This window comes from Garra rufa, chromosome 8, assembly GCF_049309525.1.
Source record: "Garra rufa chromosome 8, GarRuf1.0, whole genome shotgun sequence".
In the NCBI taxonomy this organism is placed as follows: domain Eukaryota; kingdom Metazoa; phylum Chordata; class Actinopteri; order Cypriniformes; family Cyprinidae; genus Garra; species Garra rufa.
Window position 1 is genome coordinate 37,440,369 of NC_133368.1, and position 26,039 is coordinate 37,466,407.

The 26,039-nt window shown below is 36.5% G+C and overlaps 1 protein-coding gene across 1 annotated transcript in view; it reads left to right on the top strand.

Moving 5' to 3' along the window:
• The window catches only part of caska (calcium/calmodulin-dependent serine protein kinase a), a 201,281-nt gene extending 175,713 nt beyond the window's left edge, over positions 1 to 25,568 (top strand). The window contains exons 15-26 of the mRNA XM_073845095.1: positions 1,086 to 1,164; positions 1,603 to 1,688; positions 2,424 to 2,492; positions 3,220 to 3,288; positions 5,116 to 5,151; positions 7,958 to 8,154; positions 8,394 to 8,509; positions 18,113 to 18,193; positions 18,290 to 18,370; positions 18,473 to 18,675; positions 20,204 to 20,287; positions 24,283 to 25,568. Of these exons, the coding sequence (XP_073701196.1) occupies positions 1,086 to 1,164; positions 1,603 to 1,688; positions 2,424 to 2,492; positions 3,220 to 3,288; positions 5,116 to 5,151; positions 7,958 to 8,154; positions 8,394 to 8,509; positions 18,113 to 18,193; positions 18,290 to 18,370; positions 18,473 to 18,675; positions 20,204 to 20,287; positions 24,283 to 24,459 (1,278 nt within the window). The 3' untranslated portion in view covers positions 24,460 to 25,568. The remainder of the gene's footprint in view (positions 1 to 1,085; positions 1,165 to 1,602; positions 1,689 to 2,423; positions 2,493 to 3,219; positions 3,289 to 5,115; positions 5,152 to 7,957; positions 8,155 to 8,393; positions 8,510 to 18,112; positions 18,194 to 18,289; positions 18,371 to 18,472; positions 18,676 to 20,203; positions 20,288 to 24,282) is intronic.
• Positions 25,569 to 26,039: the final 471 nt, after the last annotated feature.

A 26,039-nucleotide genomic window follows, 5' to 3' on the forward strand; every position in this document is an offset into this window, starting at 1 on the left:
TGGAAGAAACACAAAGTAACTGTCAGTCTCCCTCGGTCTGGGGCTCCATGCAAGATCTCATTTTGTGGAGTTTCAATGATCATGAAAATGGTGAGGAATCAGCCCAGAACTACATGGGAGGATCTTGTCAATGATCTCAAGGCAAGTTAGTAACACACTATGCCGTGAAGGACTGAAATCCTGCACCGCCCGCAAGGTCCATCTGCTCGGGAAACCACATGTACAGGCCCATCTGAAGTTTGCCAGTGAACATCTGAATGATTCAGAGGAGAACTGGGTGAAAGTGTTGTGGTCAGATAAGACCCAAATCGAGCTCTTTGGCATCAACTCAAAGAGGAATGCTGCCTGTGACTCCAAGAACACCATCCCCACCATCAAACATGGAGGTGGAAACATCCTTTAGGGGTGTTTTTCTGCTAAGGGGACAGGACAACTACACCGCATCAAAGGGATGATGGATGGGGCCATGTACCATCAAATCTTGGGTGAGAACTTCCTTTCCTCAGCCAGGGCATTGAAAATGGGTTGTGGATTGGTATTCCAGCATGGCAATGACCCAAAACACATGGCCAAGGCAACAAAGGTGTGGCTCAAGAAGCAGCACATTAAGGTCCTGTAGTGGCCTAGAAAGTCCTAAGACTTTAATCCAATAGAAAATCTGTGGAGGGAGCTGAAGGTTAGAGTTGCCAAACTAGATAAAGTATAGTATAGAAAGTATAATAGTAGATCCCATGTTTCTAGATAAAATTAAAATTATAGACTGATCATTTCTTTGTCAGTGGGCAAACGTACAAAATCAGAAGGGATCAAATAATTTTTTCCCTCATTGTAAACCTAAAGACCTATATGCTTAGCATGAACATGACAACTGTTTTCAGTGCTTATGATCCCCCACTTTCAAAGTGTGCTAGCTCTGCACATCAGATATCCTGTGTTGTTGACACACATCTTGTCACCCTGAGCTGATGGTGTTGTTGATTAAGCTCACATAGTGGTTAAAGTTTATTTCCACATGTTAGTCAAACTTCCTGAAAGCTTCGTTCTCATCACTGTGGGTTTAAATGAGTTTGTGGGCACTGTTTCAGGGCATCACGTTGAAAATGAACGACTTGAACCATTGCATCGTGGCAAGAATAATGCATGGAGGAATGATCCACAGACAAGGTACTTGCACCAGATTGTTGCACCATTATATAAAAACCTGCTAGTCTTAAAACACCACCCAGCACCACCCAGCACTAGCCTTCCATTTCTCCTGTATTTCCATATCTCCATAAACACTTGATGAATGAATAGAAGAGAGATGCAATCCCTTATTCTTCACAAACCCCTCAACCCATAACACATGATGCAGGCTTGAGGGCCTGTGCCCTCACCCCATATTGGGCAGATTGCACAATCTCTTAGAACTTGGCAGCATCTTGACACTGACGTACAAACCTTACCCACATGCCACACTCACATGCCATCAACAAGTATCTCCAACATGCATCTTGCAAGCAGGACAAGCTTATATCAGGATCTCATGCAGTTGAAGTTGTCAAGTTTTCAATTTATGAAGGTTTATTGACGCATTTAACATTTTGCTTTGTCACAAATCAGGAACTTTGCATGTTGGTGATGAGATACGAGAGATCAACGGCATAAGTGTAGCAAATCAAACGGTGGAGCAGCTTCAGAAGATGCTTGTGAGTAGAAACTTAATGTATTTCCAGCTGTGCCCTTCTTAAAGGATTAGTTCACTTCCGGAATAAAAAAATTCTGATAATTTACTCACCCCCATGTCATCCAAGATGTCTTGGATGACATGTCTTTCTTTCTTCCTTCAAAAAAAAAAGGTTTTTGAGGAAAATGTTCCAGGATTTTTCTCCGTATACTGGACTTAAATGGTGGCCAAACTATATATATATATATATATATATATATATACTTTTTAACCACAAGTGCTCATCTTGCACTAGCTCGGCTTCAGGCATTAGAGAAAACTGGTAATGTAGCAAACCTGCAAAGAAGGTCAAGCTCTACACAGACAAAGAACTAACCGCGCGTGACCTTATTGACGTGATTGTGTAATCCGTGAAGCCATAAACGCACATCGCAGAGCTATTGTAAGACAAGCTTTTGTGGTTAAAAAAGTCTGAACAATGTTTTGTTTTTTTAAAATGACCGATCGTTTTGCTACATGGGATCATGTAGAGCCCTTTGAAGCTGCATTGTAACTGCAATTTGGACCTTACCTGTTGCTTCCATTGAGGTCCACTATGTTCTAGATTTCTTAAAAATCCTGATTTCTTTTCAACTGAAGAAAGAAAGTCATGAACATCTTGAATGACATGGGGATGACTAAATCATAAGGAAATTGATAAACAGTTACACAAAAGTTGCAATTTTTAACAATTTGCTTTTTGTTTTTCTGTTGACAGCGGGAAATGAGAGGCAGCATCACCTTTAAGATAGTGCCAAGCTACCGTACACAGCAGTCGTCCTGTGAGGTAATGGCCCCTGTGGCCTTTGCGCTGTCCTCTGCTCTGTCTCTGCCAGTCTCTTCTCTCTGCAGTGCTGTGGTTTGCCTCCCTGGCCTGTTGTGGCCTTTTGTGGTGGGGTTTGATTGCCGTGGATTCTTGTGACTAACTGCCTGCCTGATGGCTGCGTGTTAACGCTTTTCTCCCCAAAAAGCCTCCATCCTGCCGGACCAAAAGGCCTGGCTCAGACACTACCGCACACCAATTTCACAACCAAGATACCGGAACCCTTGTTTACATATTACCAGTGTTGAGGGAAGTTTAGATGTACACTGTGAGAATGTTTTACAGTCTGTTCATAGACAGTGTAGAAGCATTATTCGCAATTTGAAAATGAATCTGTACTGATTACAAAAATACATTTTTCATAACACCCCCTCTTCCATATCACACTACTAAGAGGATGTGGTCAGATTTCACTTGGAGTTCCTTCACACTCCGTAAATCTCTCAGAGATGTATACACGTAGACAGATGTGTTGGCTCCCCCTTCAGATGGGAAGCTGCAATGCAGTCACACGCTCAAAAATGTTTGCTTTGGTAACTGTAACAGAACCATGCTTTAAAAAATGTCTATAATATTCTTAATCTCAAGCAAATCTTTGGTTTCCCTTACATGATTTCCCCAGTTTCTTACCACAGTGTTGGCTAGTGTCCGTTTGCTCTGCTGTTTCGCTGACCTTTATATCTTATTACAGAAAGAATCCCCCTCCACCTCCAGACAGTCCCCTGCTAATGGCCACTCCAGCATTAACAGTTCTATCTTGGTAAGGATCCCAGGCAACCTCAAATAATGACCCCCTTCCCACCCCAACAATCTCCTAATGTTGTTTGTGATTATTTCACCCCGTTCTTGCAATCATACCCTCTTAATTTGCACCGATGTTATTAAATTTGTTTAATGTCCAGTTTTATGGTTTTGTTTTGTTTTTCCAGTTTGTTTTTAGATATATTTCACTAGAATATTTTGACGATCTCAATAAACACAAATGCAAAGACTGAACAAGACATCTATTGAACATAGTTTCCTAGTTTCCGTTATCTCAGTTCACAAATTGGTGTGCTCTGTGCTGCTGTAGCTCATTCACTCTGACTGCCAGTGTGAATACAGTGTGTGGTCCCATGCATACTGTACAGTAGACGTGGGATCTACTATTATACTTTCTATACTATACTTTAAATCCTTTTTGTTAGTACCAGCGATGTATTGTGGCTGACGGCGAGCACAGTGATTAGGCCAAACTCAATGGAGGCATGCAGAAGATTCCTAGTGTAAATAAAAGCATGCATACTTCTAACAATGCAGTGAGATATACATCAGCACTGCATATAAACTAGGGGTGGGCGATTCTTGACATGATAAATCAATAGTAATTTGTCAAATAATATAAATTTTGAGTACTGCGTTGGGTACTACATGGGCAAGAATGGGACTTCGCTAAGCCCTTTCTCTTTTAGTTGCTCTCTCTTGAGTTATCAAAGTTTCCTACTAGTCGAACTAGTCAAAGTGTAAAAAGTTTTTTGTTAAATATTCTAAGCAAAAAAAAAAAAAATTCTAATCAATAAAATATTATAAATATTTACTTAAATATTCATTAAAATATTCAGATTAAATATCAACATAAAATAATGACCATAATACACAATAATATTTAATAAATATGTGACCCTGGACCACAAAACCAGTCATAAGATTTGTACATCATCTGAAAGCTGAATAAATAAGCTTTCCATTGATGTAAGGTTTGTCAGGACAATATTTGGCTGAGATACAACTATTTGAATATCTGAAATCTGAGGGTGATATTGAGAAAATTGCCTTTAAAGTTGTCCTAATGAAGTTCTTAGCAATGCATATTACTAATCAAAAATTAAGTTTTAATATATTTACAGTAGGAAATTTACAAAATATCTTCATGGAACATGAAATTTACTTCATATCCTAATGATTTTTGGCATAAAAGAAAAATGCATAATTTTGACCCATACAGTGTATTTTTGGCTATTACTACAAATATACCTGTGCTACTTAAGACTGGTTTTGTGGTCCGGGGTCACATATTTACTTTTCATTCAAATTGTCTTGCAAAAAAAAAAAGTAAATATATACGACAAGCTGCTTTTCCTGTTCATTTACATTCAGTAAATGTATTGTCACCAGCCAAAATTTGAAATAATGTTTGCTAATATCGCCCACCCCTGATACATAGACCTAGTGGGACCCACTTGGTGTTCTTCATAGAGGAGGGTTAGTCTCCACCTCATGAACATGCTTGAATGGAGTGTGGTGCTGAAGCTGCTTGCTTGCTCCTTGCTTTCTTGTGTGTTGCTGTTCTGAGATTTACCCTCAACAGCCCTTCTTCTCTTTTAACACATGCATACACACAAAATGAAGTAATTTCTGTGATTCTCCTTTGTGGAGTTAGCATTGCCCCCAGTGGTTTAAACCAGAATTATTTGTTATGTTTTGTTGAATGTGTATTTCTTTTAATTGTTATCGTTGTTAATTGTTATTTAACTGTTTCATGAGTCAAAGTCTGCCTTTCCTCTGTAAATGGTCAGTCTATCTTTCACTGCTGGGCTTTGCTTTACAGGACTTGCCGTCAACCATCCAGCCAAAAGGACGCCAGGTGAATAGAGCATCATTAATCTTAGCACCCTCTATTGAGTAGTGCTTTTTTCATAATGCTTTTGTGCTTGAGATTAAATGAATAAGTTAGTGATTTACCACTATTAACATCCTGCTTTCTCAATCAGTTTTTGCACTAACACCATTCACCATCTGGCTTTGTGATTTTTATATTAGCATAGTGTTTAGCTACTCTACAGACAGACTGACTAGTAGGTTCTAGTGTAATTCCATTGCACTTACACAGCAACAAGACTCTAAATGTAAAGCTCATGTTATTTATGCTGTTTTAGTAACTACTAAAAAGTTAAGTAAATTTCAAGGGCATTATCATTTTAACATAAATTTTTACAGATGGGTTATTCTATATGACAGCATTTTAGTGCCACATAAAAAAAATTTAAAAAATCGCATTAAAAATTAAGAATAAAGTCGAAATTATGAGAATAAAGTTGAAATATTTCGAGAATAAAGTTGAAATGTTTCGAGAATAAAGTTGAAATTTCGAGAATAAAGTCAAGATTACGAGAATTAAATCGTAGCAATTAAAGTTAGAATATTTTGAGAGTAAAGCCTGCAAATGCAAATGACCCAGATTGGGAGCACCGGGAGAAGTCACCAGGCCACTGGAATTGATTTAAATATATGGGATTATTAGCCAAAATCATACCATGTGTTATACTTGCAGAAACGGTATGCTTGGAAATAATATTTCACATCTTCGATTGCATTCATTAGGCCTATTTGTAGTGCGCCAGCCACCCAATAATAGCGATAAGCTTTGTGCTTTTGGTCATTTCAATATAAAACAAAGTCTCTAGTCTAGTTATAGCAAAATACAAACAATATAACACTGCATTCATGTGAATCAGTTGTCATTTCTATTACAATGAGACATCAATTTCATTAATTATACTGTTTTCTTTGTGAAAATTCCACCACCTACTCTGCAAAAATGTCTGTGGCATCTAGTCTGTCATTCCTCACATGTATTTAATTAAAAACGACAACAAAACGTTCTAAAGGTCTGAAGTGGACCTGTTAACTTAAGTTATATTGTTCTCTTTTCTGAGGTATATAAGTGACTATTCACAAGCTTTTTTTATTCACAGTATAATACAGTAAATGATTTGGAATGCTTTGGGAATGTCTCGGAAAGATGACTGACTCGCATGCTGTAAATACAATCTCGTAATTGCTATGAATTAATTATTGTAATTTTAATTTTATTCTCGAAACATTTCGACTTTATTCTCGAAACACATCGACTTTATTCTCGAAACACATCGACTTTATTCTCGAAACACTTCAACTTTTTTCTCGAAACATTTTTTCTTTATTCTCATAATTTTGACTTTATTCTCATAATATTTTAACTTTATTCTTGTAATTTCGACTTTATTCTCAAAATATTAAAACTTTAACCTCGTAATCTTAGATTTTTTTTTTACATAGTACTAAAACACCATCATAATTCTGTGCATTGAACCAGTTGAGAAAATATCAAGAACATGCATTGAGATTTGAATTAAATATAACTACTTAGTAGCATTTTACATTATATTTATTAATTAAGTTAAATTATTCATGTGTTGTGACAAGTATCCTCACAGACAGTATACTAAAGACTATAACAACTAAGAGATCAAGATATGAAAACATTTTTGAGATGGCTAAAACAACTGTTATTAGGACCCTGTTAGATTTTTATCTTAGGTTAAAAAATAGATCAAGTGTACCAGATTGGTGTGTCTGTCTTTTCCTACCCCCCTGCAGTCTCATGCTTTTCTACTTGCCCTGGGCTTCAGAGTGGTGTGTGTTTCCTCTCACATCCCATCTAGCTTACCCTGCAAATCAACTAAAGCTGACAGTATCAAAGAGCCCATCACAATTTGCTTTTCTAATCTCTAGTCCTTGCCTTTAAGCATTGTGTCCTAATAGGATGAGAAGTAGAAAAGAAGACGTACAATCAGCAGAGGGCGCCATCCGCCAGCACGGGTCCATCTGTGTTGGCTGAAGTGCGTCACTGAGTGCTGGAAATGATCTACTCTGTTACAAATGATGATAACAGTGATGTGACTGACTTCTCCACCCTGCTTTGTTCCTTCTTATCAACCCATAACTTTTCTGAACGTTAGCTTTTCTAGCTGCATTCTTCATCTCACCAACCCCAATGCAACCCCAAACAGTGCCGTACTAATGCCGCCACAGTGCCGTGATATTGCATGATGTTTGTAATACTCTCATGCCCTAGATCTCCGGACCTCCAATCAAGGATAAATTTTCCATCAAGGTAAGATTTTAAAGAATGAGCCCAATCCACTGCTCTGCAAAAACTGTTGTGTAACCATTTAAGTCCAAATGTAGCAAGGACTCAAAAACAATTACATCATCAGTGTGATTCTTTGAAAATATAGCGTTTTTGCAAAACAATGTTTGTACTTAAAGGCCCCTTTCGGTCAATGTCATTTATTTTTAATCCGGGAGTCACACACCACTCTAGCCTCAGACTGCATTTCGGTTTTTGACTGCACTAAATGTCCAGCAAGGACGCCGTCACATAACTCACTCTCATACATACTTACATGCATCATCTGTTTGCCACCATGCTCAGTTTTCATACCGTGCTGCTTCAGCCAAGCATGCCTCTCATCGCAACCAAAACCTGATCTCCACTTGTACCCTGACCTCCAGTTGCACCTTGACCTCCACTTATACCCTGACCTCCTCTATCAGTCAGTCCTTTCCTATGCTGTGTCTGTGCCACTCTAGGGCTTTTCTGACTTCGACTGATTGTCTTTTCTCAGATCTATGTACGGGCACAGTTCGAGTATGATCCGGTGAAGGATGACCTCATCCCCTGTAAAGAGGCAGGGATTCGCTTCAGGGTGGGTGACATAATCCAGATTATCAACAAAGATGACCATAACTGGTGGCAAGGCAAGCTGGAAAACACCAAGAATGGCACAGCTGGACTGATTCCCTCACCTGAACTCCAGGAGTGGTAAGTTTGGTTCTTTCCTAGAGTAGAATAACCACTTCAATCATTTATTTGCATGATGTAATCTGGAAGATTGTGATTGGCTGCTGCTGAGGGTAGAGTGAAAGAATATGCAGTACAATACAAGTTGCTCTCAATGTGATTTAAAAGCATTCGAAGATGTACTGCCATCAAGGCTAACAAATATGCTGCACACTAACCACATGTTCATCTAATTGTTTCTTTTGTTTGTTTTGTTGTAGGCGGGTGGCCTGTATAGCCATGGAGAAAACCAAGCAAGAACAGCAGGCAAGCTGTACTTGGTTTGGCAAGAAAAAAAAGCAGTACAAAGACAAATACCTAGCAAAGCACAACGCAGGTAGAGTTTCTGATGAGCTTTCTGCACCTTCCCTCTCTCTTCATAGAGACAATAGCTACATTTTGGTCAGTCAGCTCTTCCTTATTGGAGATCTAATTAGTAATCTTTATGTGCCCCGTAAGCAGAGTAAAATCGAATAGGCTTCTAACACTGATGTGAGTGTGTGACGTCACCAAAAATAGCAGCATGTAATTATTGATTAATGATAAACAAACCTATATTTAACTTAAATGCCTTTTAGCAAATGTTTATTGAGACCAGTGTGTAAAACACAATTACTTACATATATTGTTTTATATATTCATTTATTTATTATGAATTTTATTTTATTTTTTTGGGAAAAATCAATACTTTTATTTTGCAAGGATGCTTTAAATTGATCGAATTGATGATAAAGACATTTATAATGTTACAAAAGTTTTCAACGTAATAAAATGAATAATAAATGTTTTTTGAGCAGCAAATGAGAATATTAGAATGATTTCTAAAGGATCGTGTGACTGAAGTAATGATGCTAAAAATTGAAAATTAAATACAATTTATTAAAAAATAAATATTTAAAATATATAATTTAAAATATATTAAAATAGAAAACGGTTATTTAAAATAGTAAAAAATATTTCAAAATGTTACTGTTTTTGCTGTAAATAAATAAATTATTATAAATACATTATTTTGATCTAAAAATACATGCAGGCTTGGCAAAATAGACTTCTTTAAACTGTTCAAAAAATTTTGACTGGTTGTGTATGTGTGTGTGTGTGTATTATATATATATATATATATATATATATATATATATATATATATATATATATATATATATATATATATAGTATATTCTAAAGTTTGGGGTCAGTAAGATTAAAAACACTAGATGCATTAAAACTGATCAAACAGATGCATTAAATTGATCAAAAGTAACAGAAAAAAATAAGTCATATTAATGTTAGAAAAGATTTCTATCTCAAATCAATGCAGTTCTTTCGAAATTTCTGTTCATCAAAGAATTCTAAAACATTTATTGTATAATAAATTATAATAGATTTAGATATTATTGTTTAATCAAATAAAAGAGACTTACGAGCATCAAAACTAGTTTAAAAGATTTTACCGACCTCAAACTTTTGAACAGTAGTCTTTGTCTCCAGAAAGACAACAGTTTTTCCCATTTAATTTGACATTTATAAGTATTGGGCTTAAGCTGGAATTACACTTTTGAAATTACACCCTTTTAAAAAGAGAATTTAATGCTGACATTTGAATGAATGAAGTGTATGGTATTTGAACTTTTCAATTATCAGTTGTTTACTATCCAAAAATATTAGTAACAGGGTTGACATTTTTGCGGAAAAACATAACAAAGCATAAAATGAAGTGATAAAAAGTGACTTATACGAGATCCACTTTGAAGAATGACCTGGTAAATTTGTGAGTTTTTTTTAAGCATTATTACCTTTGTCATATACTCAGAAACACTGTTGTTGTTGGGTGTTGCTAACTCAGTCCAGAAGGTACACTGTCAGGAAGAATGTATATATATCTTTTTTACATCAGTGACAGTCTATAATTAGTATTGTGTTTATATTAGTTCCTGCTTTTCAGTGACAGCAGACTTTCACCCTCATGGGATAATTGTCAGCAGATGTTGCTAGAAACGTCTTCATCGAATAATTCAGACAGTAGTTCAGAGGCTGTAGGGAGTGTCTCTGTGTGTCTAGTGGTAGGTATGGGCAGGTAACAGGGCCCTGTGCTGTCTAGCTCAAATAACCTGAGGTCCTGACTGCAGCATTTCCACAAATAGCAGGGTGACTTGTGCCAATACATAGCCAAGTAGCTGTAAGTCTGATTCTGCCTGCTGTTCCCTGACCAAACAGTCCCTTAAGAGTGCACTAGAGTCTTTCATTTTGCTTCAAGTACCACAGGAGCTCATTAAAGCCACAGTGGAAACCTGGGTCGTTATTGCTGATGAGCACACCTGCATATTTATTTATAGCACTATGCAACAAGTGTGTTCATGTGTGTGTTCTCACGGGGAATGCAAAGGCCATAAGTGAGACACCCATGTTTTCCGTAAGAGTTTATGGTTGCTGGTAAAGGGCCAGGGGAGAGAAAAACAGTGTGTTTTTACTTTGGGTGACTGGTATGTCACTGTATGCGGAGGGATGAAGTTCATGTGTTCATCATGGCTTCAGGTCTAAAACAACACACACAGACCTCCACTAAAGATGCACCTGTGTATGTGCTCTTGGATGAGTCCTGCTGCTCTTGAATATACTGTGACTGGATGCAAATTTTACGATCTCTATAGAAATCGTTCCTTACATTATGAAAGGCTGCAATTATATGATCTAGTTAGAAGCAATGTGAACCCCACCACATTTAACATCTTATATAAGCAAGTCATTTAGGTCCTGCTTTAGTCTGCATTACTAACACAGGGTCAGGTTACTACCTTCGAACACACAGGATGTTAAACGACGCTGTCGTTTATTCTTGTCAAGATCTCCCCAGTGGTGTTGGATAGTCTAAAGGTGAGCTTCCCAAAAGGTGTATTTGTTAGTTCAGACTGTAGACACAGTGACGTTGACTCCACTAAATCATAAAGCCAGAAACATGTTCTGTGCAAGTTTATGAATTCAAACTTCTAGTTACACAACCTTGATTTTACATTAAGTGCATTTCCATTAGAGATTTGTGCAAAACTGTTGCAATATTCTATAAATTTCGATAAAAAACTATTGCAAAATGATGCCGTTTCCATTAATCGATGTTATGCAACTAAAACATTGTTTTTCCTATCATGATAAATCATGAGAACTGATGTTGGTAGGTTTATTTTAGAGATGCACAATATTGGATTTTTGCCGATATCTGATATGCCGATATTTTTCAACTCATTTTGGCAAATAGCTGATACTGTTATATTTACTTTTGTTTGGAAACAACACCAAGTCTCTCCTGTGTGGAAAAAAAGCAAATTATTTTTTATTTTATTTTTTAACAAGAACATATTTGTTAGAATTAAATAAAGAACAATGAGGTTCTTTCAAAATGACAGTACATTGAAAATAACTGTAAATAAACTGTATGTGACCCTGGAACAAAAAAACAGTCATAAGGGTCAATTTTTTAAATTGAGATTTATATATCATCTGAAAGCTATTAATGGAAATAAACTTTTCATTTATGTATGGTTTGTTAGGATAGGACAATATTTGGCCGAGATACAACTATTTGAAAATCTGGAATCTTTATTGTACTAATGGCAAATATTTTTTTATATTATTTTGTTACTTTCCCCACAAAACTACACTCACTGGCCACTTTATATGGTACATCTTGCCTAGTTAAGCCCCTTTTGCCTTAAAAGGTTAGTTTATCCAAAAATTAAAATTCTGTCATTAATTACTCACTCTTACATCGTTCCAGATCCTGACCTTTGTTCATCTTCGGAACACAAATTAAGATAATTTAATTAAATTGAGGGCTTTCTGAGTTTGCATGAATGGCTTGGGAGACTGACACTAACGAGAAAAAATGGTTGAACTGAGTTGTTAGTTTTGTTTTATTTGCACACAAAAAGTATTCTCGTAGTTTCATAACATTATGGTTGAACGACTGATGTCACATGGACTATTTTAACAGTGTCCTACTATGTTGTGTTGCTGTCTATGCAGAGTCAGAAAGCTCAGATTTCATCAAAAATATCGTCTTACAGATTTTTTTAATTTTCATTTTTGGGTAAACGTTCCCTTTAGTTCTTTATGGCATAGATTCAGCTTTTGTCTTCGGTGGTTAAGTTTGTCTTTCAGGTCAACTCATTGCAGTCGCACTGAGAAAGTTGTCAAAACAGTGTTTCAGAAATATGTTGGCCAGGCATTTACTTGCATTTACTCTGGCCTAAGGAGATTCAACGATTGATCTGATCAGATCTGGGCTGCTGGAATCACAGTGTTCTCTGAGCACCCAATCACTTAGGTGATCAAATAGGCTGTGTTGAGCACAGCCCCCTCAGTCATCAGTGGCGGGGAGCGCAGATCAGACATAATCCCTCCTGAACCCAGTGCCCCACTTTAGTGAGTCTGATTTGAGCTCACTCAGCCAGAGAGGCAGGAAATGTGACTCTTTCGGGTATTTCAGCCTTTTTTTCGGTTCTTGTCCAAATTCCTCTAGGATTGTTTTATTGTCTAAAACTGTTTTGATTATGTGGGGTTTGTCTCAGGCAAGGAGCTTTGTTAAGAGTTGTGCTTTGGGCCTTTATAGCTATAACATGTAGGTTCAGATCCGGTTAGGAAGGGAAATAGGAAGCATATGCCTGTGGATTTTCCAATAGGAAGCTGCTGTTAAGGACTTGTCCTTCACAAGGAGACTGAAAAACAAAAAACAACAACATTGCAGCAACAGGCTTATAAAAAAATGAACCTATTTAAAAACGTGTGTATCTACAGGCCAGGGAGTGCTATATGTGAAAGCAGAAAGGGGTCAGTGATGGCTTAGCTCAATGTGTGTACAATTTTGATGTCCTATTAGTCCCCCCACCTCTTTACTCTGTTCCATCATAGTTATTTCAGAATTGACACACATCTAAATCCACTTTTCACTGTATCGGTAAAAACCTACTAGATTATGTTTATTATTTTGTCTTCATACAGGTTTGTTCATGCTGCTTGTTTCTCATAATGCACAGCTTACATACATGAATGATGCATAATAATCATGCAGAGAGATTTGCTATTACCTTTCGGAGTGATTGGATTTACGATTTTGACTTGCCAGATGAAAATTAAACAGATAAAATATACACAGAACAATCATACACATTCAGAATTTTGGAATCAGTATTTTTACTTTATTTTCATAAAGAAATTAATGTTTTTATTCATCAATACTACTTTAAATTAATCAAAAGTGACAGTGAAGACACTTATAGTGTTACAGAAGATAAATGCTGTTTTTTTTTACTTTATTTTTATTAGATTTTCTTTTAAAAAGAAGACAGATAATTTTAATAATTTGTAGTATAGAGGCCTTTTAATAATTATTTTAGTAAAATATTTAATAAAACATTTAACTCTAACCCCACCACCATCACTATTAAGTAAAGATCATGTTCCATGAATATATTTTGTAAATTTCCTAACGTAAATATATCAAAACTTAGTTTTTGATTAGTAATATGAATGGCTAAGAACTTCATTTGGACAACTTTAAAGGTGATTTTCTCAATATTTAGATTTTTTTGCACCCTCAGATTTCCAAATAGTTGTATTTTCAAATATTGTCCTGTTCTAACAAACCATACATCAATGGAAAGCGTATTTATTCAGCTTTTAGATTATGTATAAATCTCAATTTCAAAAAATGTACCCTTATGTGGTCCAGGGTCACATTTGTTAAGAATAATTTGATCTGTTGATGCGTGTGTCATGTTCAGAATAATGAAAAAAAATAATTGAACAAGATTATGTAGCTTTTATCTGCATTACCACATGATTATGTAATATATATGTTCACATATGTTATAATGTATAGCGTTGCTGTAGTAGAACATTACTCATACTTTAACTGCAAATTATGCTTTAGCAGGTTATCAGAAAAAGCTCTTAATTCTACACCTTAAATGCAGCTTTCAGATTCCAGCCTTGATATGCAAGTGCATTGCTGTGAATGTCAGAGGCATGTTTCATTGTTCAGAGCAGCGATGTCTCATACGCTCTGAAAGCGCCCCATCCATAGCAGCCCGAGCTCACGGATGGCCATCATGTCTCTGTGCTTTGAGCATCACAGCTTTGGCGTGCTTGTTGTTGTATTTGTTTACTGATGTTCTGTTAACTGAGCCATAACTCAATGACCCCCTCCCCTGTCCATTTTACATGCTGTCTATCTACCAATGGCCTCTCTGTGCATGTAAGTAACTGTGTTGCTGTGGCATACAGCCTCTGTGCTTAATTCTCTTTCTCTGTCTGTCTCACTCAACGCCTTTGCTGTGTGGTGATTTTGTTAACCATCTTTGCTTATTAGCAACCTCCATTTTTCTCAATCAACAGAACAAAGTTTTTTTTCAGTGTGTGTTTAAATGTTTGTGTGGTATTCATGGTTTATTTTTGTTGTGTCGTGCTTTGTTTTTTTAATTTATTTTTAAGTCTGTGAACCCTGTACACCTATATCCACTGATCCACAGCACAATATGAGGCTTCTCTGTGTGCAAATCCATTAAGCATCCTACATATATAGAGATGCATACTCAAGGTCATGTGAAATAGGTGCATGTATCATTTAAGGCATCTATTCAGAGAGGGAGATGAGTGCTGGAATCACATTTCACGTGGAAATGGCACAGATGGCTCACGTTTCCCACAGCCAAGTCAACTCACCATCTCCCGCACACATGAATGCTACTGTATCTCCCCCAACACACCCCCACATACACACTGCAGCCAGTTTTACTTATTATGCAACAGTAACACTGTGGTTGAAAAGGCTTCGTGATACAGCTTTGTGGAAGTTTACAATAGCAATGATACTTCGTCCTTCAGTGCAGTCACATTTCAGAGGAATCATCGTTTTAGCCCAACAGCCTTTCTCTGTTTTTTATGCTAGTGTTGCTAGTGACAGCATCTAACTGTGAAAATTAACAGATGCCTGTTGCTTTTTGTTGTCATTTCATGAAACAAGAACAAGAAAATTAGCAGGATTTTCATTCTGCCTTTTTCCCATTCGTAGTGAGCAAAAAGGACAATATGCTCTATAAAAGTAGTCCATGCAACAAGTTTAGATTAGTCATGACTTTGTGTGATGACGGAAATCAAGTTGCAATGTAACTCTTAAATCTCCTTTGCACATTCACTATGAAGTATTGTGGATAAGCAGTTCTGTTCAAAAGTTTGGGGTCAGTTAAGATCAGAGCCGTTAAAAACCAGAGTTGTGACATGCTTTGATCTCGCCGCACTGAATGTATTTGAGTTTAAGCAGGATATACAGCAGTTTCACTGTAGTTGCAGCCATTTCTGGTAAATGTTGATGCATGCGCATTGATTTTGCATTAATTGCTGTGTTAACTATGCTTTACAGTAGCATTTTATCCTGGGGAGTTTGGCAGTCAGGTAATTTTTTATCAATTAAATAAATGTACTTTATTTTAGTTCAGCAATATTTAATTAAAAGTGCATTTTTGGAATTAAACAATATGTTCAATAATTATGATCCACTAAATGTTTTTTTAAAATAAAATATTTTCTAATATATTTATTAATTGTATTTCAATTAGTGTAGTATTGAAGGTGAAAATAGAGAAACATTTTGGTGACCGGAAAAGTAATATTTATACATAATGGCATGGCTTAACCAGTAGATGCCTGTATGGCTGTTTAAAGGAACACTTTTTTTGGAAATAGGCTCATTCTCCAACTCCCCCCGAGTTAATAAGTTGAGTTTTACCGTTTTGAAATCCATTCAGCTGTTTTCCTGTTCTGGCGATATCACTTTTAGCATAGCTTAGCATAGATCATTGAATCCTATTAGACCAATAGCATCGTGTTTAAAAATGACCAACGAGTTTCGATATTTGTCCTGTTTAAAACTTGACTCTTCTGTAGTTATATCGTGTACTAAGACCGGCGGAAAATGCAAAGCTTCAATTTTCTAGGCCGATAAGATTAGGAACTACACTCCCATTCCGGCGTAATAGTCAAGTAAGTTTGCTGCCATAACATGGCCGACGCAGGCGCAGTAATATCACACAGCGCCTGAAATTAGTTCCCAGCATGTGCTGCGTGATATTACTCCGCCTGCTTCAGCCATGTTATGACAGCAAACTTACTTGACTATTACGCCGGAATGAAAGTGTAGTTCTTAATCTTATCGGCCTAGAAAATCGCATCTTTACATTTTCCGCCGGTCTTAGTACGCGATATAACTTTAGAAGAGTCAAGTTTTAAATATGACAAATTTCGTTGCTCATTTTTGAACGCGATGCTATTGGTCTAATAGGATTCAATGATCTATGCTAAGCTATGCTAAAAGTGATATCGCCAGAACAGGAGAACGGCTGAATGGATTTCAAAACGGTAAAACTTAACTTATTAACTCGGGGGGAGTTGGAGAATGAGCCTATTTCCCAAAAAAGTGTGGTGTTCCTTTAATAAATGTACATGTATACAGCTCTAGTGTAGTTGCTAAAAAGAGTATTGCCGGACATATTTGCTTGCTTATTTTTTTTAGGTGTTGCATTTGAATGTATATTTAGACATTATCAAACACTCAATTCAAAACACATTTTTTTAAATGTTAAATTTAAAAAGGTTAATTACTCACATACTTACATACTTACTTATTTTATGACATTCACATAACAAGTGAATATTAATGAATGCAAGCAAGTACAGTATTTTACCCAACATTTCAAATTATGGTCAAAAAATAAGGTGACCAATAGTATTTAGCAAAATTCTTTATTATATAAAATATCCAGTGATGTGCTAGGTAAGTTATTTCTAATGGGCAGCCTTCAAAGAAAAAAGATTGCAGAAAGACTAAACACTGTTCAAAATATGACAGCTGGAATCTGGTTATGATTGCTATTAAAGTGTTGCTTGTGCTCAACTATCATCAACTATAACACGCTCCATTAAATACCGCTACTGGTTAGATTTCTTAAAGGTTAACAAATGCATTAAAATGTCAAACAAGATGCAGTAATTTTTTTCAATTTACCAGTCTGTCTTTGAAAAGCACTGCAATAATTAAGCTTTGATGTTGAAACTATTGGTTGTTTGGTAGTCTGTGGGAGTATCGCAACTCTGGTTTTCAACTGCTCTGAGTAAGATATATTAAAATGATTTCTGAAGGATCATGTGACATTGAAGACTGGAGTAATGGGTGCTGAAAATTCAGATTTGCCATTACAGGAATAAATTACATTTTAGACTATTATAATAGACAGCATTCATTTTAAATTGTTATAATCTTTCACGATGTTAATGTTTACTGTATTTTCATACAAATGCAGCCTTGGTGAACATAATACGTCTTTCAAAACGACCCCAAAAAAGTAAAATCAAACATTTTAAATGCTATAAGTGAATTTAAGCATAATTACATTATAAGTGTTATTAAATTCAAAGTGCTTTAAAGATTAACTGTGCGTTAAATGATGGCAATGGTAAATTAAATGTAAAAATAAGTAAATAAGCATGCAGAATGTCTCCAGCCTTGACATCGGTGACAAGTTTGAATATGCAGAAATGCCAAGTGTGAGCGACTAGGATGTTCTCTCTGCTTGGCCTCTGAACACACTGATACATGAAGCCACTCGGCTGCAGTGGAGATTGAATGTCAGTCAGACACAGTATCAAATCCCCCATCAGGCCTGTAGCATTATATAAGCAGCCCAAAGACATGCAGAGTCCTCATAGTCCCAATAAAAACTGAACAAACACTAATAGATTACCCAAAAACATCCTCTTTTTCCTTTGTAAGATTCCACATTTGTTTTTTATTTAAACTGGTTTGTTAAAGTCTAATGACAACAACAACACAGTGTTAGAAATTTAAGAGCAATCCCTCCCTCCCTTAAATAACAACCTTGTGGTTTTTTTTTAGTCTTTGATCAACTAGATCTGGTCACATATGAGGAAGTAGTGAAGTTGCCAGCGTTCAAGAGGAAAACGTTAGTTTTACTAGGTGTGTATGTAGATCTTGGTTTAATTCCACATCTTACCTTTTGTTAGTTGGCATGAAGCATGTCTCTTAGATTTGTGGTTTGTCGTTGACTGGCAGGTGCTCACGGTGTTGGCCGAAGACACATCAAGAACACACTCATCACCAAACACCCAGACAGATTTGCTTATCCCATTCCACGTAAGAAACATTCCCAAATCACTTGTCTTTAACAGTTCACGATTCCTCAACTGATTGGTTACTGCTGAACTGATAACTGCAAACTCATTTCTGCCCCCAAAGACACAACCAGACCTCCAAAGAAAGATGAAGAGAACGGCAAGAATTATTTCTTTGTATCCCACGACCAAATGATGCAGGACATCTCCAACAACGATTACCTGGAGTACGGCAGCCACGAGGACGCAATGTACGGCACGCGGTTGGAGACGATACGCAAGATCCATGAGCAGGGACTCGTTGCCATACTGGACGTAGAGCCACAGGTGAACGTTTAACTGCCCTCTGCATTTATTCATGAGAAAAGACAGTTGAACATTAACCTTGTAGGTCATTGCTGCTATGCAGCACTTGTATTGCATACTTAAAGAAATATGCTCTCTTTTACCTTTGTTCATTTTCAGAACACAAATTTCTGACACTGCATAGACAGCAAATGCAACAACCATGTTCATCCAGAAAGGTAGTAAGAACATCGTTAAAATAGTCCATGTGACATTAGTGGTTTAACCATAATTAATCATTTTATGAAGCTACGAGAATACAAAAACAATGACTTTATTCAACAATTTGTGCATTGTGTTACTCTCAGGAACATGCATCAAAGGCTGACACGAGAGAGAAGAAATTGTTAAATAAAGTTGTTATTTTAGTTCTCCTTGCACACAAAAATATTCTCATAGCTTCATAACAGTAAGGTTTAACCACTGACGCCACATGGACTATTTTAACATTGTCCTTACTACCTTTTTGGGGTTTAAAGGAGAAGTCCGGTGTGATATTGACCTAAAGTGTATTGAATCATGATACCGAGTGTGAACGTACCTTGCATATCTCATCTTGTCTTGTCCACTGCAGTCCGAAATCTGGGGTCAGTTAGCCGATGCTCACAACAGGTTGTCAATGATGGTGAATAGGGCATCGGAGTAGCCATGTAAATAAATCACTGTTTTACGCCATTTACGAGGCACAAAGTAGCTCCACACTTCATTGGTAGACTTCCAAGGGCCCTGACATTTAAAACGAGACATTGAGAACTCAGAAAAAGCACCGGTAGTTTATTTACAAGAAGATTTATACAGACAGTACCTGGAAGAAAAAAATCCGGTCGAGCAGGAAGGAACTTATCAGGTTATCAACTTATCAGGTTGTAGTTTCCTTCGTGCTCGACACTCGACTTATCGTGACTAAATTCAAGATGGCGGCGACCAGATTTTTTCTTCCAGGTACTGTCTGTATAAATCTTCTTGTAAATAAACTAGCGGTGCTTTTTCTGAGTTCTCAATGTCTCGTTTTAAATGTCAGGGCCCTTGGAAGTCTACCAATGAAGTGTGGAGCTACTTTGTGCCTCGTAAATGGCGTAAAACAGTGATTTATTTACATGGCTATTCCGATGCCCTTTTCACCATCATTGACAACCTGTTGTGAGCATCGGCTAACTGACCCCAGATTTCGGACTGCAGTGGACAAGACGAGATGAGATATGCAAGGTACGTTCACACTCGGTATCATGATTCAATACACTTTAGGTCAATATCACACCGGACTTCTCCTTTAAACATGGTAGTTTCATTGCTGTCTATGGAGGTTCACAAAACTCTTGGATTTCATCAAAAATAAATTATAAATTTTTATTCTAAAGATGAATGAAGGTCTTACAGTTTTGGAACGACGTTAGTGTGAATAATTAATGACATAATTTTAATTTTTAGGTGAACTAACCCTTTGAGACATATGTTGAGGTATAAAAATAAACTGCAATAACTCAGTCTAGTTGTGTTTGATTATTCTCAGGCGCTGAAGGTTTTACGGACAGCTGAATTCGCTCCCTATGTGGTTTTCATTGCTGCACCAACTATCACTCCCGGCATGAATGAGGTGAGATCAGGATCCAAAAACGTGGAGTTCTCAATATGCTTTGGCATGTGTCACCTCACTGACAGAATAACTTCACTGGACTTCTCTTCCTTCTTTCATTCAGCTAAATCTTTCTTTAGCAGGTCTTTCTTTCTTTTTGCATGCACCTTTTGTTGGCATGTTTTTTTTAATTTCTTCTACCTTTCCTCACATCACGCTCAGCTTCCCAGATGGTGCAGGAAGCTGCCTGTGAGTATGACAGGAAGTCAACTAGATCCTAGTGCCTACAAAGCTCTACCCAAACAAGTTCCATTGAGAATATGACCTTTATAAGTCAATTGGACAGATGACTTTTTTTTTTTTTTTTTTTTTTTAAGAAAACCCTGATCCACATCTTAGTACTTATTACTGTTTAAAAGTTTTGGGTCAGTAAGATTTATTTTAAGTAATTAATACTTTTATTTAGCAAGGATGCTTTAAACTAATCAGAAGTGAAAGTAAAGGCACTTTTTTAGAATATTGTAAAATATTATAAATATTATGTTTCCACAATAATATTAAGCAGCACACCAGTTTTTAACATTAGCATATTAGAATGATTTCTGAAGGATCATGTGACACTGAAGACCGGAGTAATGATGCTAAAAATGTAGCTTTTCATCTTAGCAATGAAATACATTTTAAGAGATATTAAAATAGATAATTTGTTATTTTAAATTGTAATAATCTTTCACAATATTATTGCTTTTACTGTATTTTTGTTCAAGTAATGCAGCCTTGGGGAGCATGAGAGACTTTTTAACACCAAAAATCTTACTGACCCCAACTTTTGAATGATAGTGTATATATGGGCCTTTCTACAAAATTTGTTCAAAGTCAAAGTTGGAAATGTCTTAAAAACAATGTATGTCTTTTTCCACAAATTTTGTATGTATGCAAATTGTTTAATATTCAAGGTACACATTTCTAGTAATTGTGCAGCTAATTCTCATAATGTATTTTCAGAAAGTTTTGGAATATTTGTCCTCTCCCTAAATTTGTCAATACTGAAACAGTAATATATAATTTAATTAGAAAGGTTATATTGACCTATTAAGATTTTGCTTACATCTACATTGTAAATATATTTTTTTGCAATTTTATTAAACATTTTTCAGAGGTAAATTAATAACAGTTAAATTTTTAACAACATTTCAAGTGTGATTTATGAGATTTGTTGTATTTTCTAATCTATTTTTTCTTTGTAAAAGGCAAAAAGTTGAAAATATATTGAACTAAACTCTATCATAACATCTTAGGTGATAATTCAGTATACTTTATTTTTGACAAAACATCCTATGTTTCGATAGTTACTACACACATTTTCGGTAGTGACAGTAATGTTTTGGTAGCGACCACATCACATTACAGAATTTTAACTCATACTAATACACTACTAAAACATACTTAAATACTAAAAATGTGCATGACTGTAGTAAAATTAGATTTATTTTCCCCTAATAAAGAATTATGTGTTTTGTCACTGCCGAAACACTGATGACATGTTTCGATCATGACTGTTATCATGTTAATGATAATTTTGAGATAACACCCAAAAACACATGAGAAAGACACACATAAATATTTTCTTATCATAAATGTAGGGGTGTAGTGAAAATCAGTCTCAGCCAGTGGACTAAAACGTGCATTGTTTCGGTAGTGACATGAAAAATGTGCGGGACACTTTTTGTTTATTTTTTTATTTTTTTACATAAAGTTTTATACTGCCCTACAAAGGCAAAGTGCATTAACTGAAACTGAGAAAAATGCCTTTAAACTTTTTACACCAGCCAGTCAAACATGTTTTGGGTAGATTAGTGGTAATGCATTCATGTAATGCCTTCTTAGGAAGAAAATTTTTAGAGATAAAAACCATGACAACTGATATGACCTTTGACCACCAAAATGCAGATACTGCACTCTGCCTTTGGATGACCTGAAAAAACTAAAACACTATTGCAAAAGCAAAGTGCAGTATCTACAAACTAAATGTGTTCATCCAACTTTCTTGTTGTGTTTCTTACTATGTGTAGATTGTTTTTAATAACTTTAATAGTTTTATTGATGTTTGCATGCTGTGAATGTTACAATTGCTCAGTAGTAAGCCTCAATATTAAGAGTCATCTGCTCCTTTTTAAACAGAGTGTTTTGCTCATTTTATTTAAAAAGTAATTCATTACAGACCTAGGTTGCTTTAAAAAAGATAGCTGAAAAAATTCACACAATTTAAACAAAATAAAAACAACAAACAAGTAGCCTAATGTGTGTAGGCTATTCTCAAACATGTACATTTCCTATTTATGCTATCTATACCCTTAAAGCTATAATTTGGCTAGTAATTAAAATAGAGGATTCTTATGTATTCTTAGATATCTGTGAAATCCAAAAAAATTGATTGGCAAGATGGACTCTGACAAATGAAATGCAAATCGTTATTCTTAAACATGACATGACACAAATTAAACTGCCCAGTTCTAGTAAATTTACTGATTATGCAAAAAAAAAAAAAATCCATCATCATAAAAGCAGGTGTATCAGTCTTTTAATTAGGTTGCCATTTTAAGGCTGACTTCACTAACAAGGACCACGCCACAACTATGCATTTGATACTTTATTAATGAAGACGAGATGAAAGAATGGGAATAGAAAGGTCGTCATGATTCTCTGAATTGGCTGATCGGGGAGTCTTGTCCAGGGAGACTCAGAGTGGGGGCATCGTCTCTGTAAATCATATATAGAGTTATTTAGAAGACCCCCCGGATACAGCCTGTGAAAAGAGGTTGATTGGTTGAGGCGTGGCCTTGGTCCCGAACTTTAGTTAATTCTTTAACCTCATTTATTCTATCTAAATTCTGTTTCAATCATGTGATCTAACATGGTTTGCAAATTGCGGATTGCAAACACAGGCGGATTGACAGCTATTTCAATACCGTTGATGCTGGGGTGCTAGTCCAGTTGTCACTTTGCTGAAGAGGCGTAGCTAACTTTGCCTAACAATATTACTTTACTGGAGCCAGCTAACTTTTGAAGGAGTAACTGATGTCACTACAATTGGATCAGATGCCTGAAATGTGGAGAGATGTCCAAATCAAAAAACATTAACGTGATTATAAATCGGATTATCATTATATTGTCAGAGTAGATAATTACCTTCAGTGGAGCAGTGCAGGTAGGCTAAAATGCTTGTTTAATTTGCTAGTGGCTGGCTATAACGCTGTCATTTGCCTGTCTTTGGATATTGTGTAACGGCAGACTGCAGATGCAGTGTCAAAGCCGGGAAAACAAAGCTAGAATGCAGTAACATCACTTACTGCGGTTTGCCTTGGTATTAGTTTGGATTTTGTAGTTACTGAATTTTGACACTCTCGTTTCTCTGAAACAGGACAAAAGTGAACCAGGAGACTTTGCCACAAGACAAAACAGTTGTCCCAAAGCCCATTTTAAGCCTTAACTCAATTTTGACCAATTGTGTAGTTACTGCACTTTGCCTTTGGAGGGCAGTATAATTTACAAAGAATTTTTTTTTTACCTCACTTTTTTAAAAAATGTAAAAAGATTTTTTTTAGTTTTTAAAATAAAATGCAAAGAATTATTCCAATATTTTCATAAGTTGAAATTCAGGGGTTAGGGTTCTGGACAGCCACTTCCCAATAGAAGTACAGACTAAATGATGATTTTATATATACTAAGCTTACTAATATTTTAAATATTATTGTGAGTTTCAGTTGATAAAAGGATCTTAGTAAACATCTAAGGTTTTAATACTTAAATGCATTTTAAATGTGTTACTTGGTTGTAGGACAGCAGTTTGCACCAATTCTGTAGAATGGCCCATATACCATCCTTCCCAACTCTCCCATACTCAGCTTATTTTTTTAGTATCATAAACAAAATTTTCTCAAATAGGCACCATGTCAAAATGCCCTTTCCCCCTCTCATCTACTCTTTTACTTACTCTTTTTCTTTTCACGCTGCAGGACGAGTCATTACAGCGGCTGCAGAAGGAGTCCGAGATCCTCCAGAAGACATATGCACACTATTTTGACCAAACCATCATCAATAACGAGATTGACGAGACGATCCGGCTCCTGGAGGAAGCCATAGACCTGGTTTGCACCACGTCCCAGTGGGTTCCAGTGTCCTGGGTCTACTAAAACAGCAAACCCATCAACTTGTAACCTTACACCCGTCATAACCTCATACTTTGCAGTGCATCTCTGCAAGAAAAAAAAAAAAACTTCAAACTTCAGAACTTTCCCATGATGCAAACAAATGCCCACCTCTGACATTCAACAACATCGATGTACCTGCAGTGAGCCCAGTCTTGGCCCCTCACAGACTACCTAGACGTAGTGTTGTATTAATGAAAAAAAAAAATCAATAAAATAAATTACTAAATATTGTCATGTCTATATAGCTAGGAGGCAACATTTTGTAGACGTTTGATTTAAAGAGACAGTATCCTATAATGTATTTTCCTGAAAGGAATATTTTTCTGTTAGTACCAGAGCATTCCTGCAGCAGAATCCTCACAGCTTTCATCTGTCCAACCCGTCCAGTATCTCAGCCATCATGCATAATCCCCACATTATCCATGCGGCAGAGCCCAGCTGCTTTAGCACAACCCTCCGATTCAGCTTTCAACCCTTTGCCTTTTTTCTAGTTTGTTTTTCCCATTTCACCCTCCTCTACACACAGATACTGTCTCTCTAAAGGACGTACATAAATGTTGTAGAGATTTGAATGAGATCTCATGCATGTGAAGATTGACGAGCGTCCATGCTGTCAGTGTTAGCTGTGTTCAGACCGTCACCCACAGCAGAAAACATTCCATTCGTCTGGATGAACACATTCAAACAGGTGGAGCCGGTGACGGGGAGAAAAAAAAAAAGACCTATGCACATCCCTTGCATTTTGGCAACTTTGTAAACAGTTTATTTTTACCAATCATGTAGTAAAATGTGTTTGTAAATGGTCTAAATTTTTATTTGTTGTAAGACAAGGGGGTTCGGGATGAAAATGAGTTCACGGCATTTCGGAAGTGTGTCATTGGAGAGTATTAATGTTGAATCGGAAATCCCATTTTGATTCTGTGCAGTTGTTTGAGGAAGAGGAAATCCAACACGGTGTGTTCATCTGAATGGTTCTGTACATGACAAACTGTTTACTCAAACTGCCCTGTGTAAATGGCTCTTGCCGATGACAGAGCAGCTCTTCGGTATGAGCGTGTTTTTTTAAAATATATTTCCTTTTATGTGGTGAAGATCTCCTCTGTGTCTTCTGCTCTGTGTTGCTCTTGCTCATCCAGGCCTCTCTCTTTCTCTGTGTGAGTTGGCAGAGACGGAGCCAATGGAAAACTTTTCGGTTCTCTTTTACCGTTTTGTTTTTCCGGATTTTTCCCAGCAGCTGTGGCAGGTCACGCCCTGTCCGCTTGGCTCTGCGTGACTGCAGTCGGGATCTGTGCCCAGTCATGTGTCTGAGAGCGACACAGAGTGTGTGTTTGCTTGACCAGTGGTGCTCTATGTCGGACGTATTTCTGTATGCAATAGAAACCGAGAGCTGGTGAGCTGCCACACGTGGAAAGTTTCCACTTTATCTTAATATACACTAACATTCAGGATTCAGGAGGTCTCTTATGTTCACCAAGGCTGCATTTAAGTAATCAAAATACAGTAAAATTATGAAATATCATTACAATTTATGGGCAGACACTGCAGGCAAAAACACTGCTTTT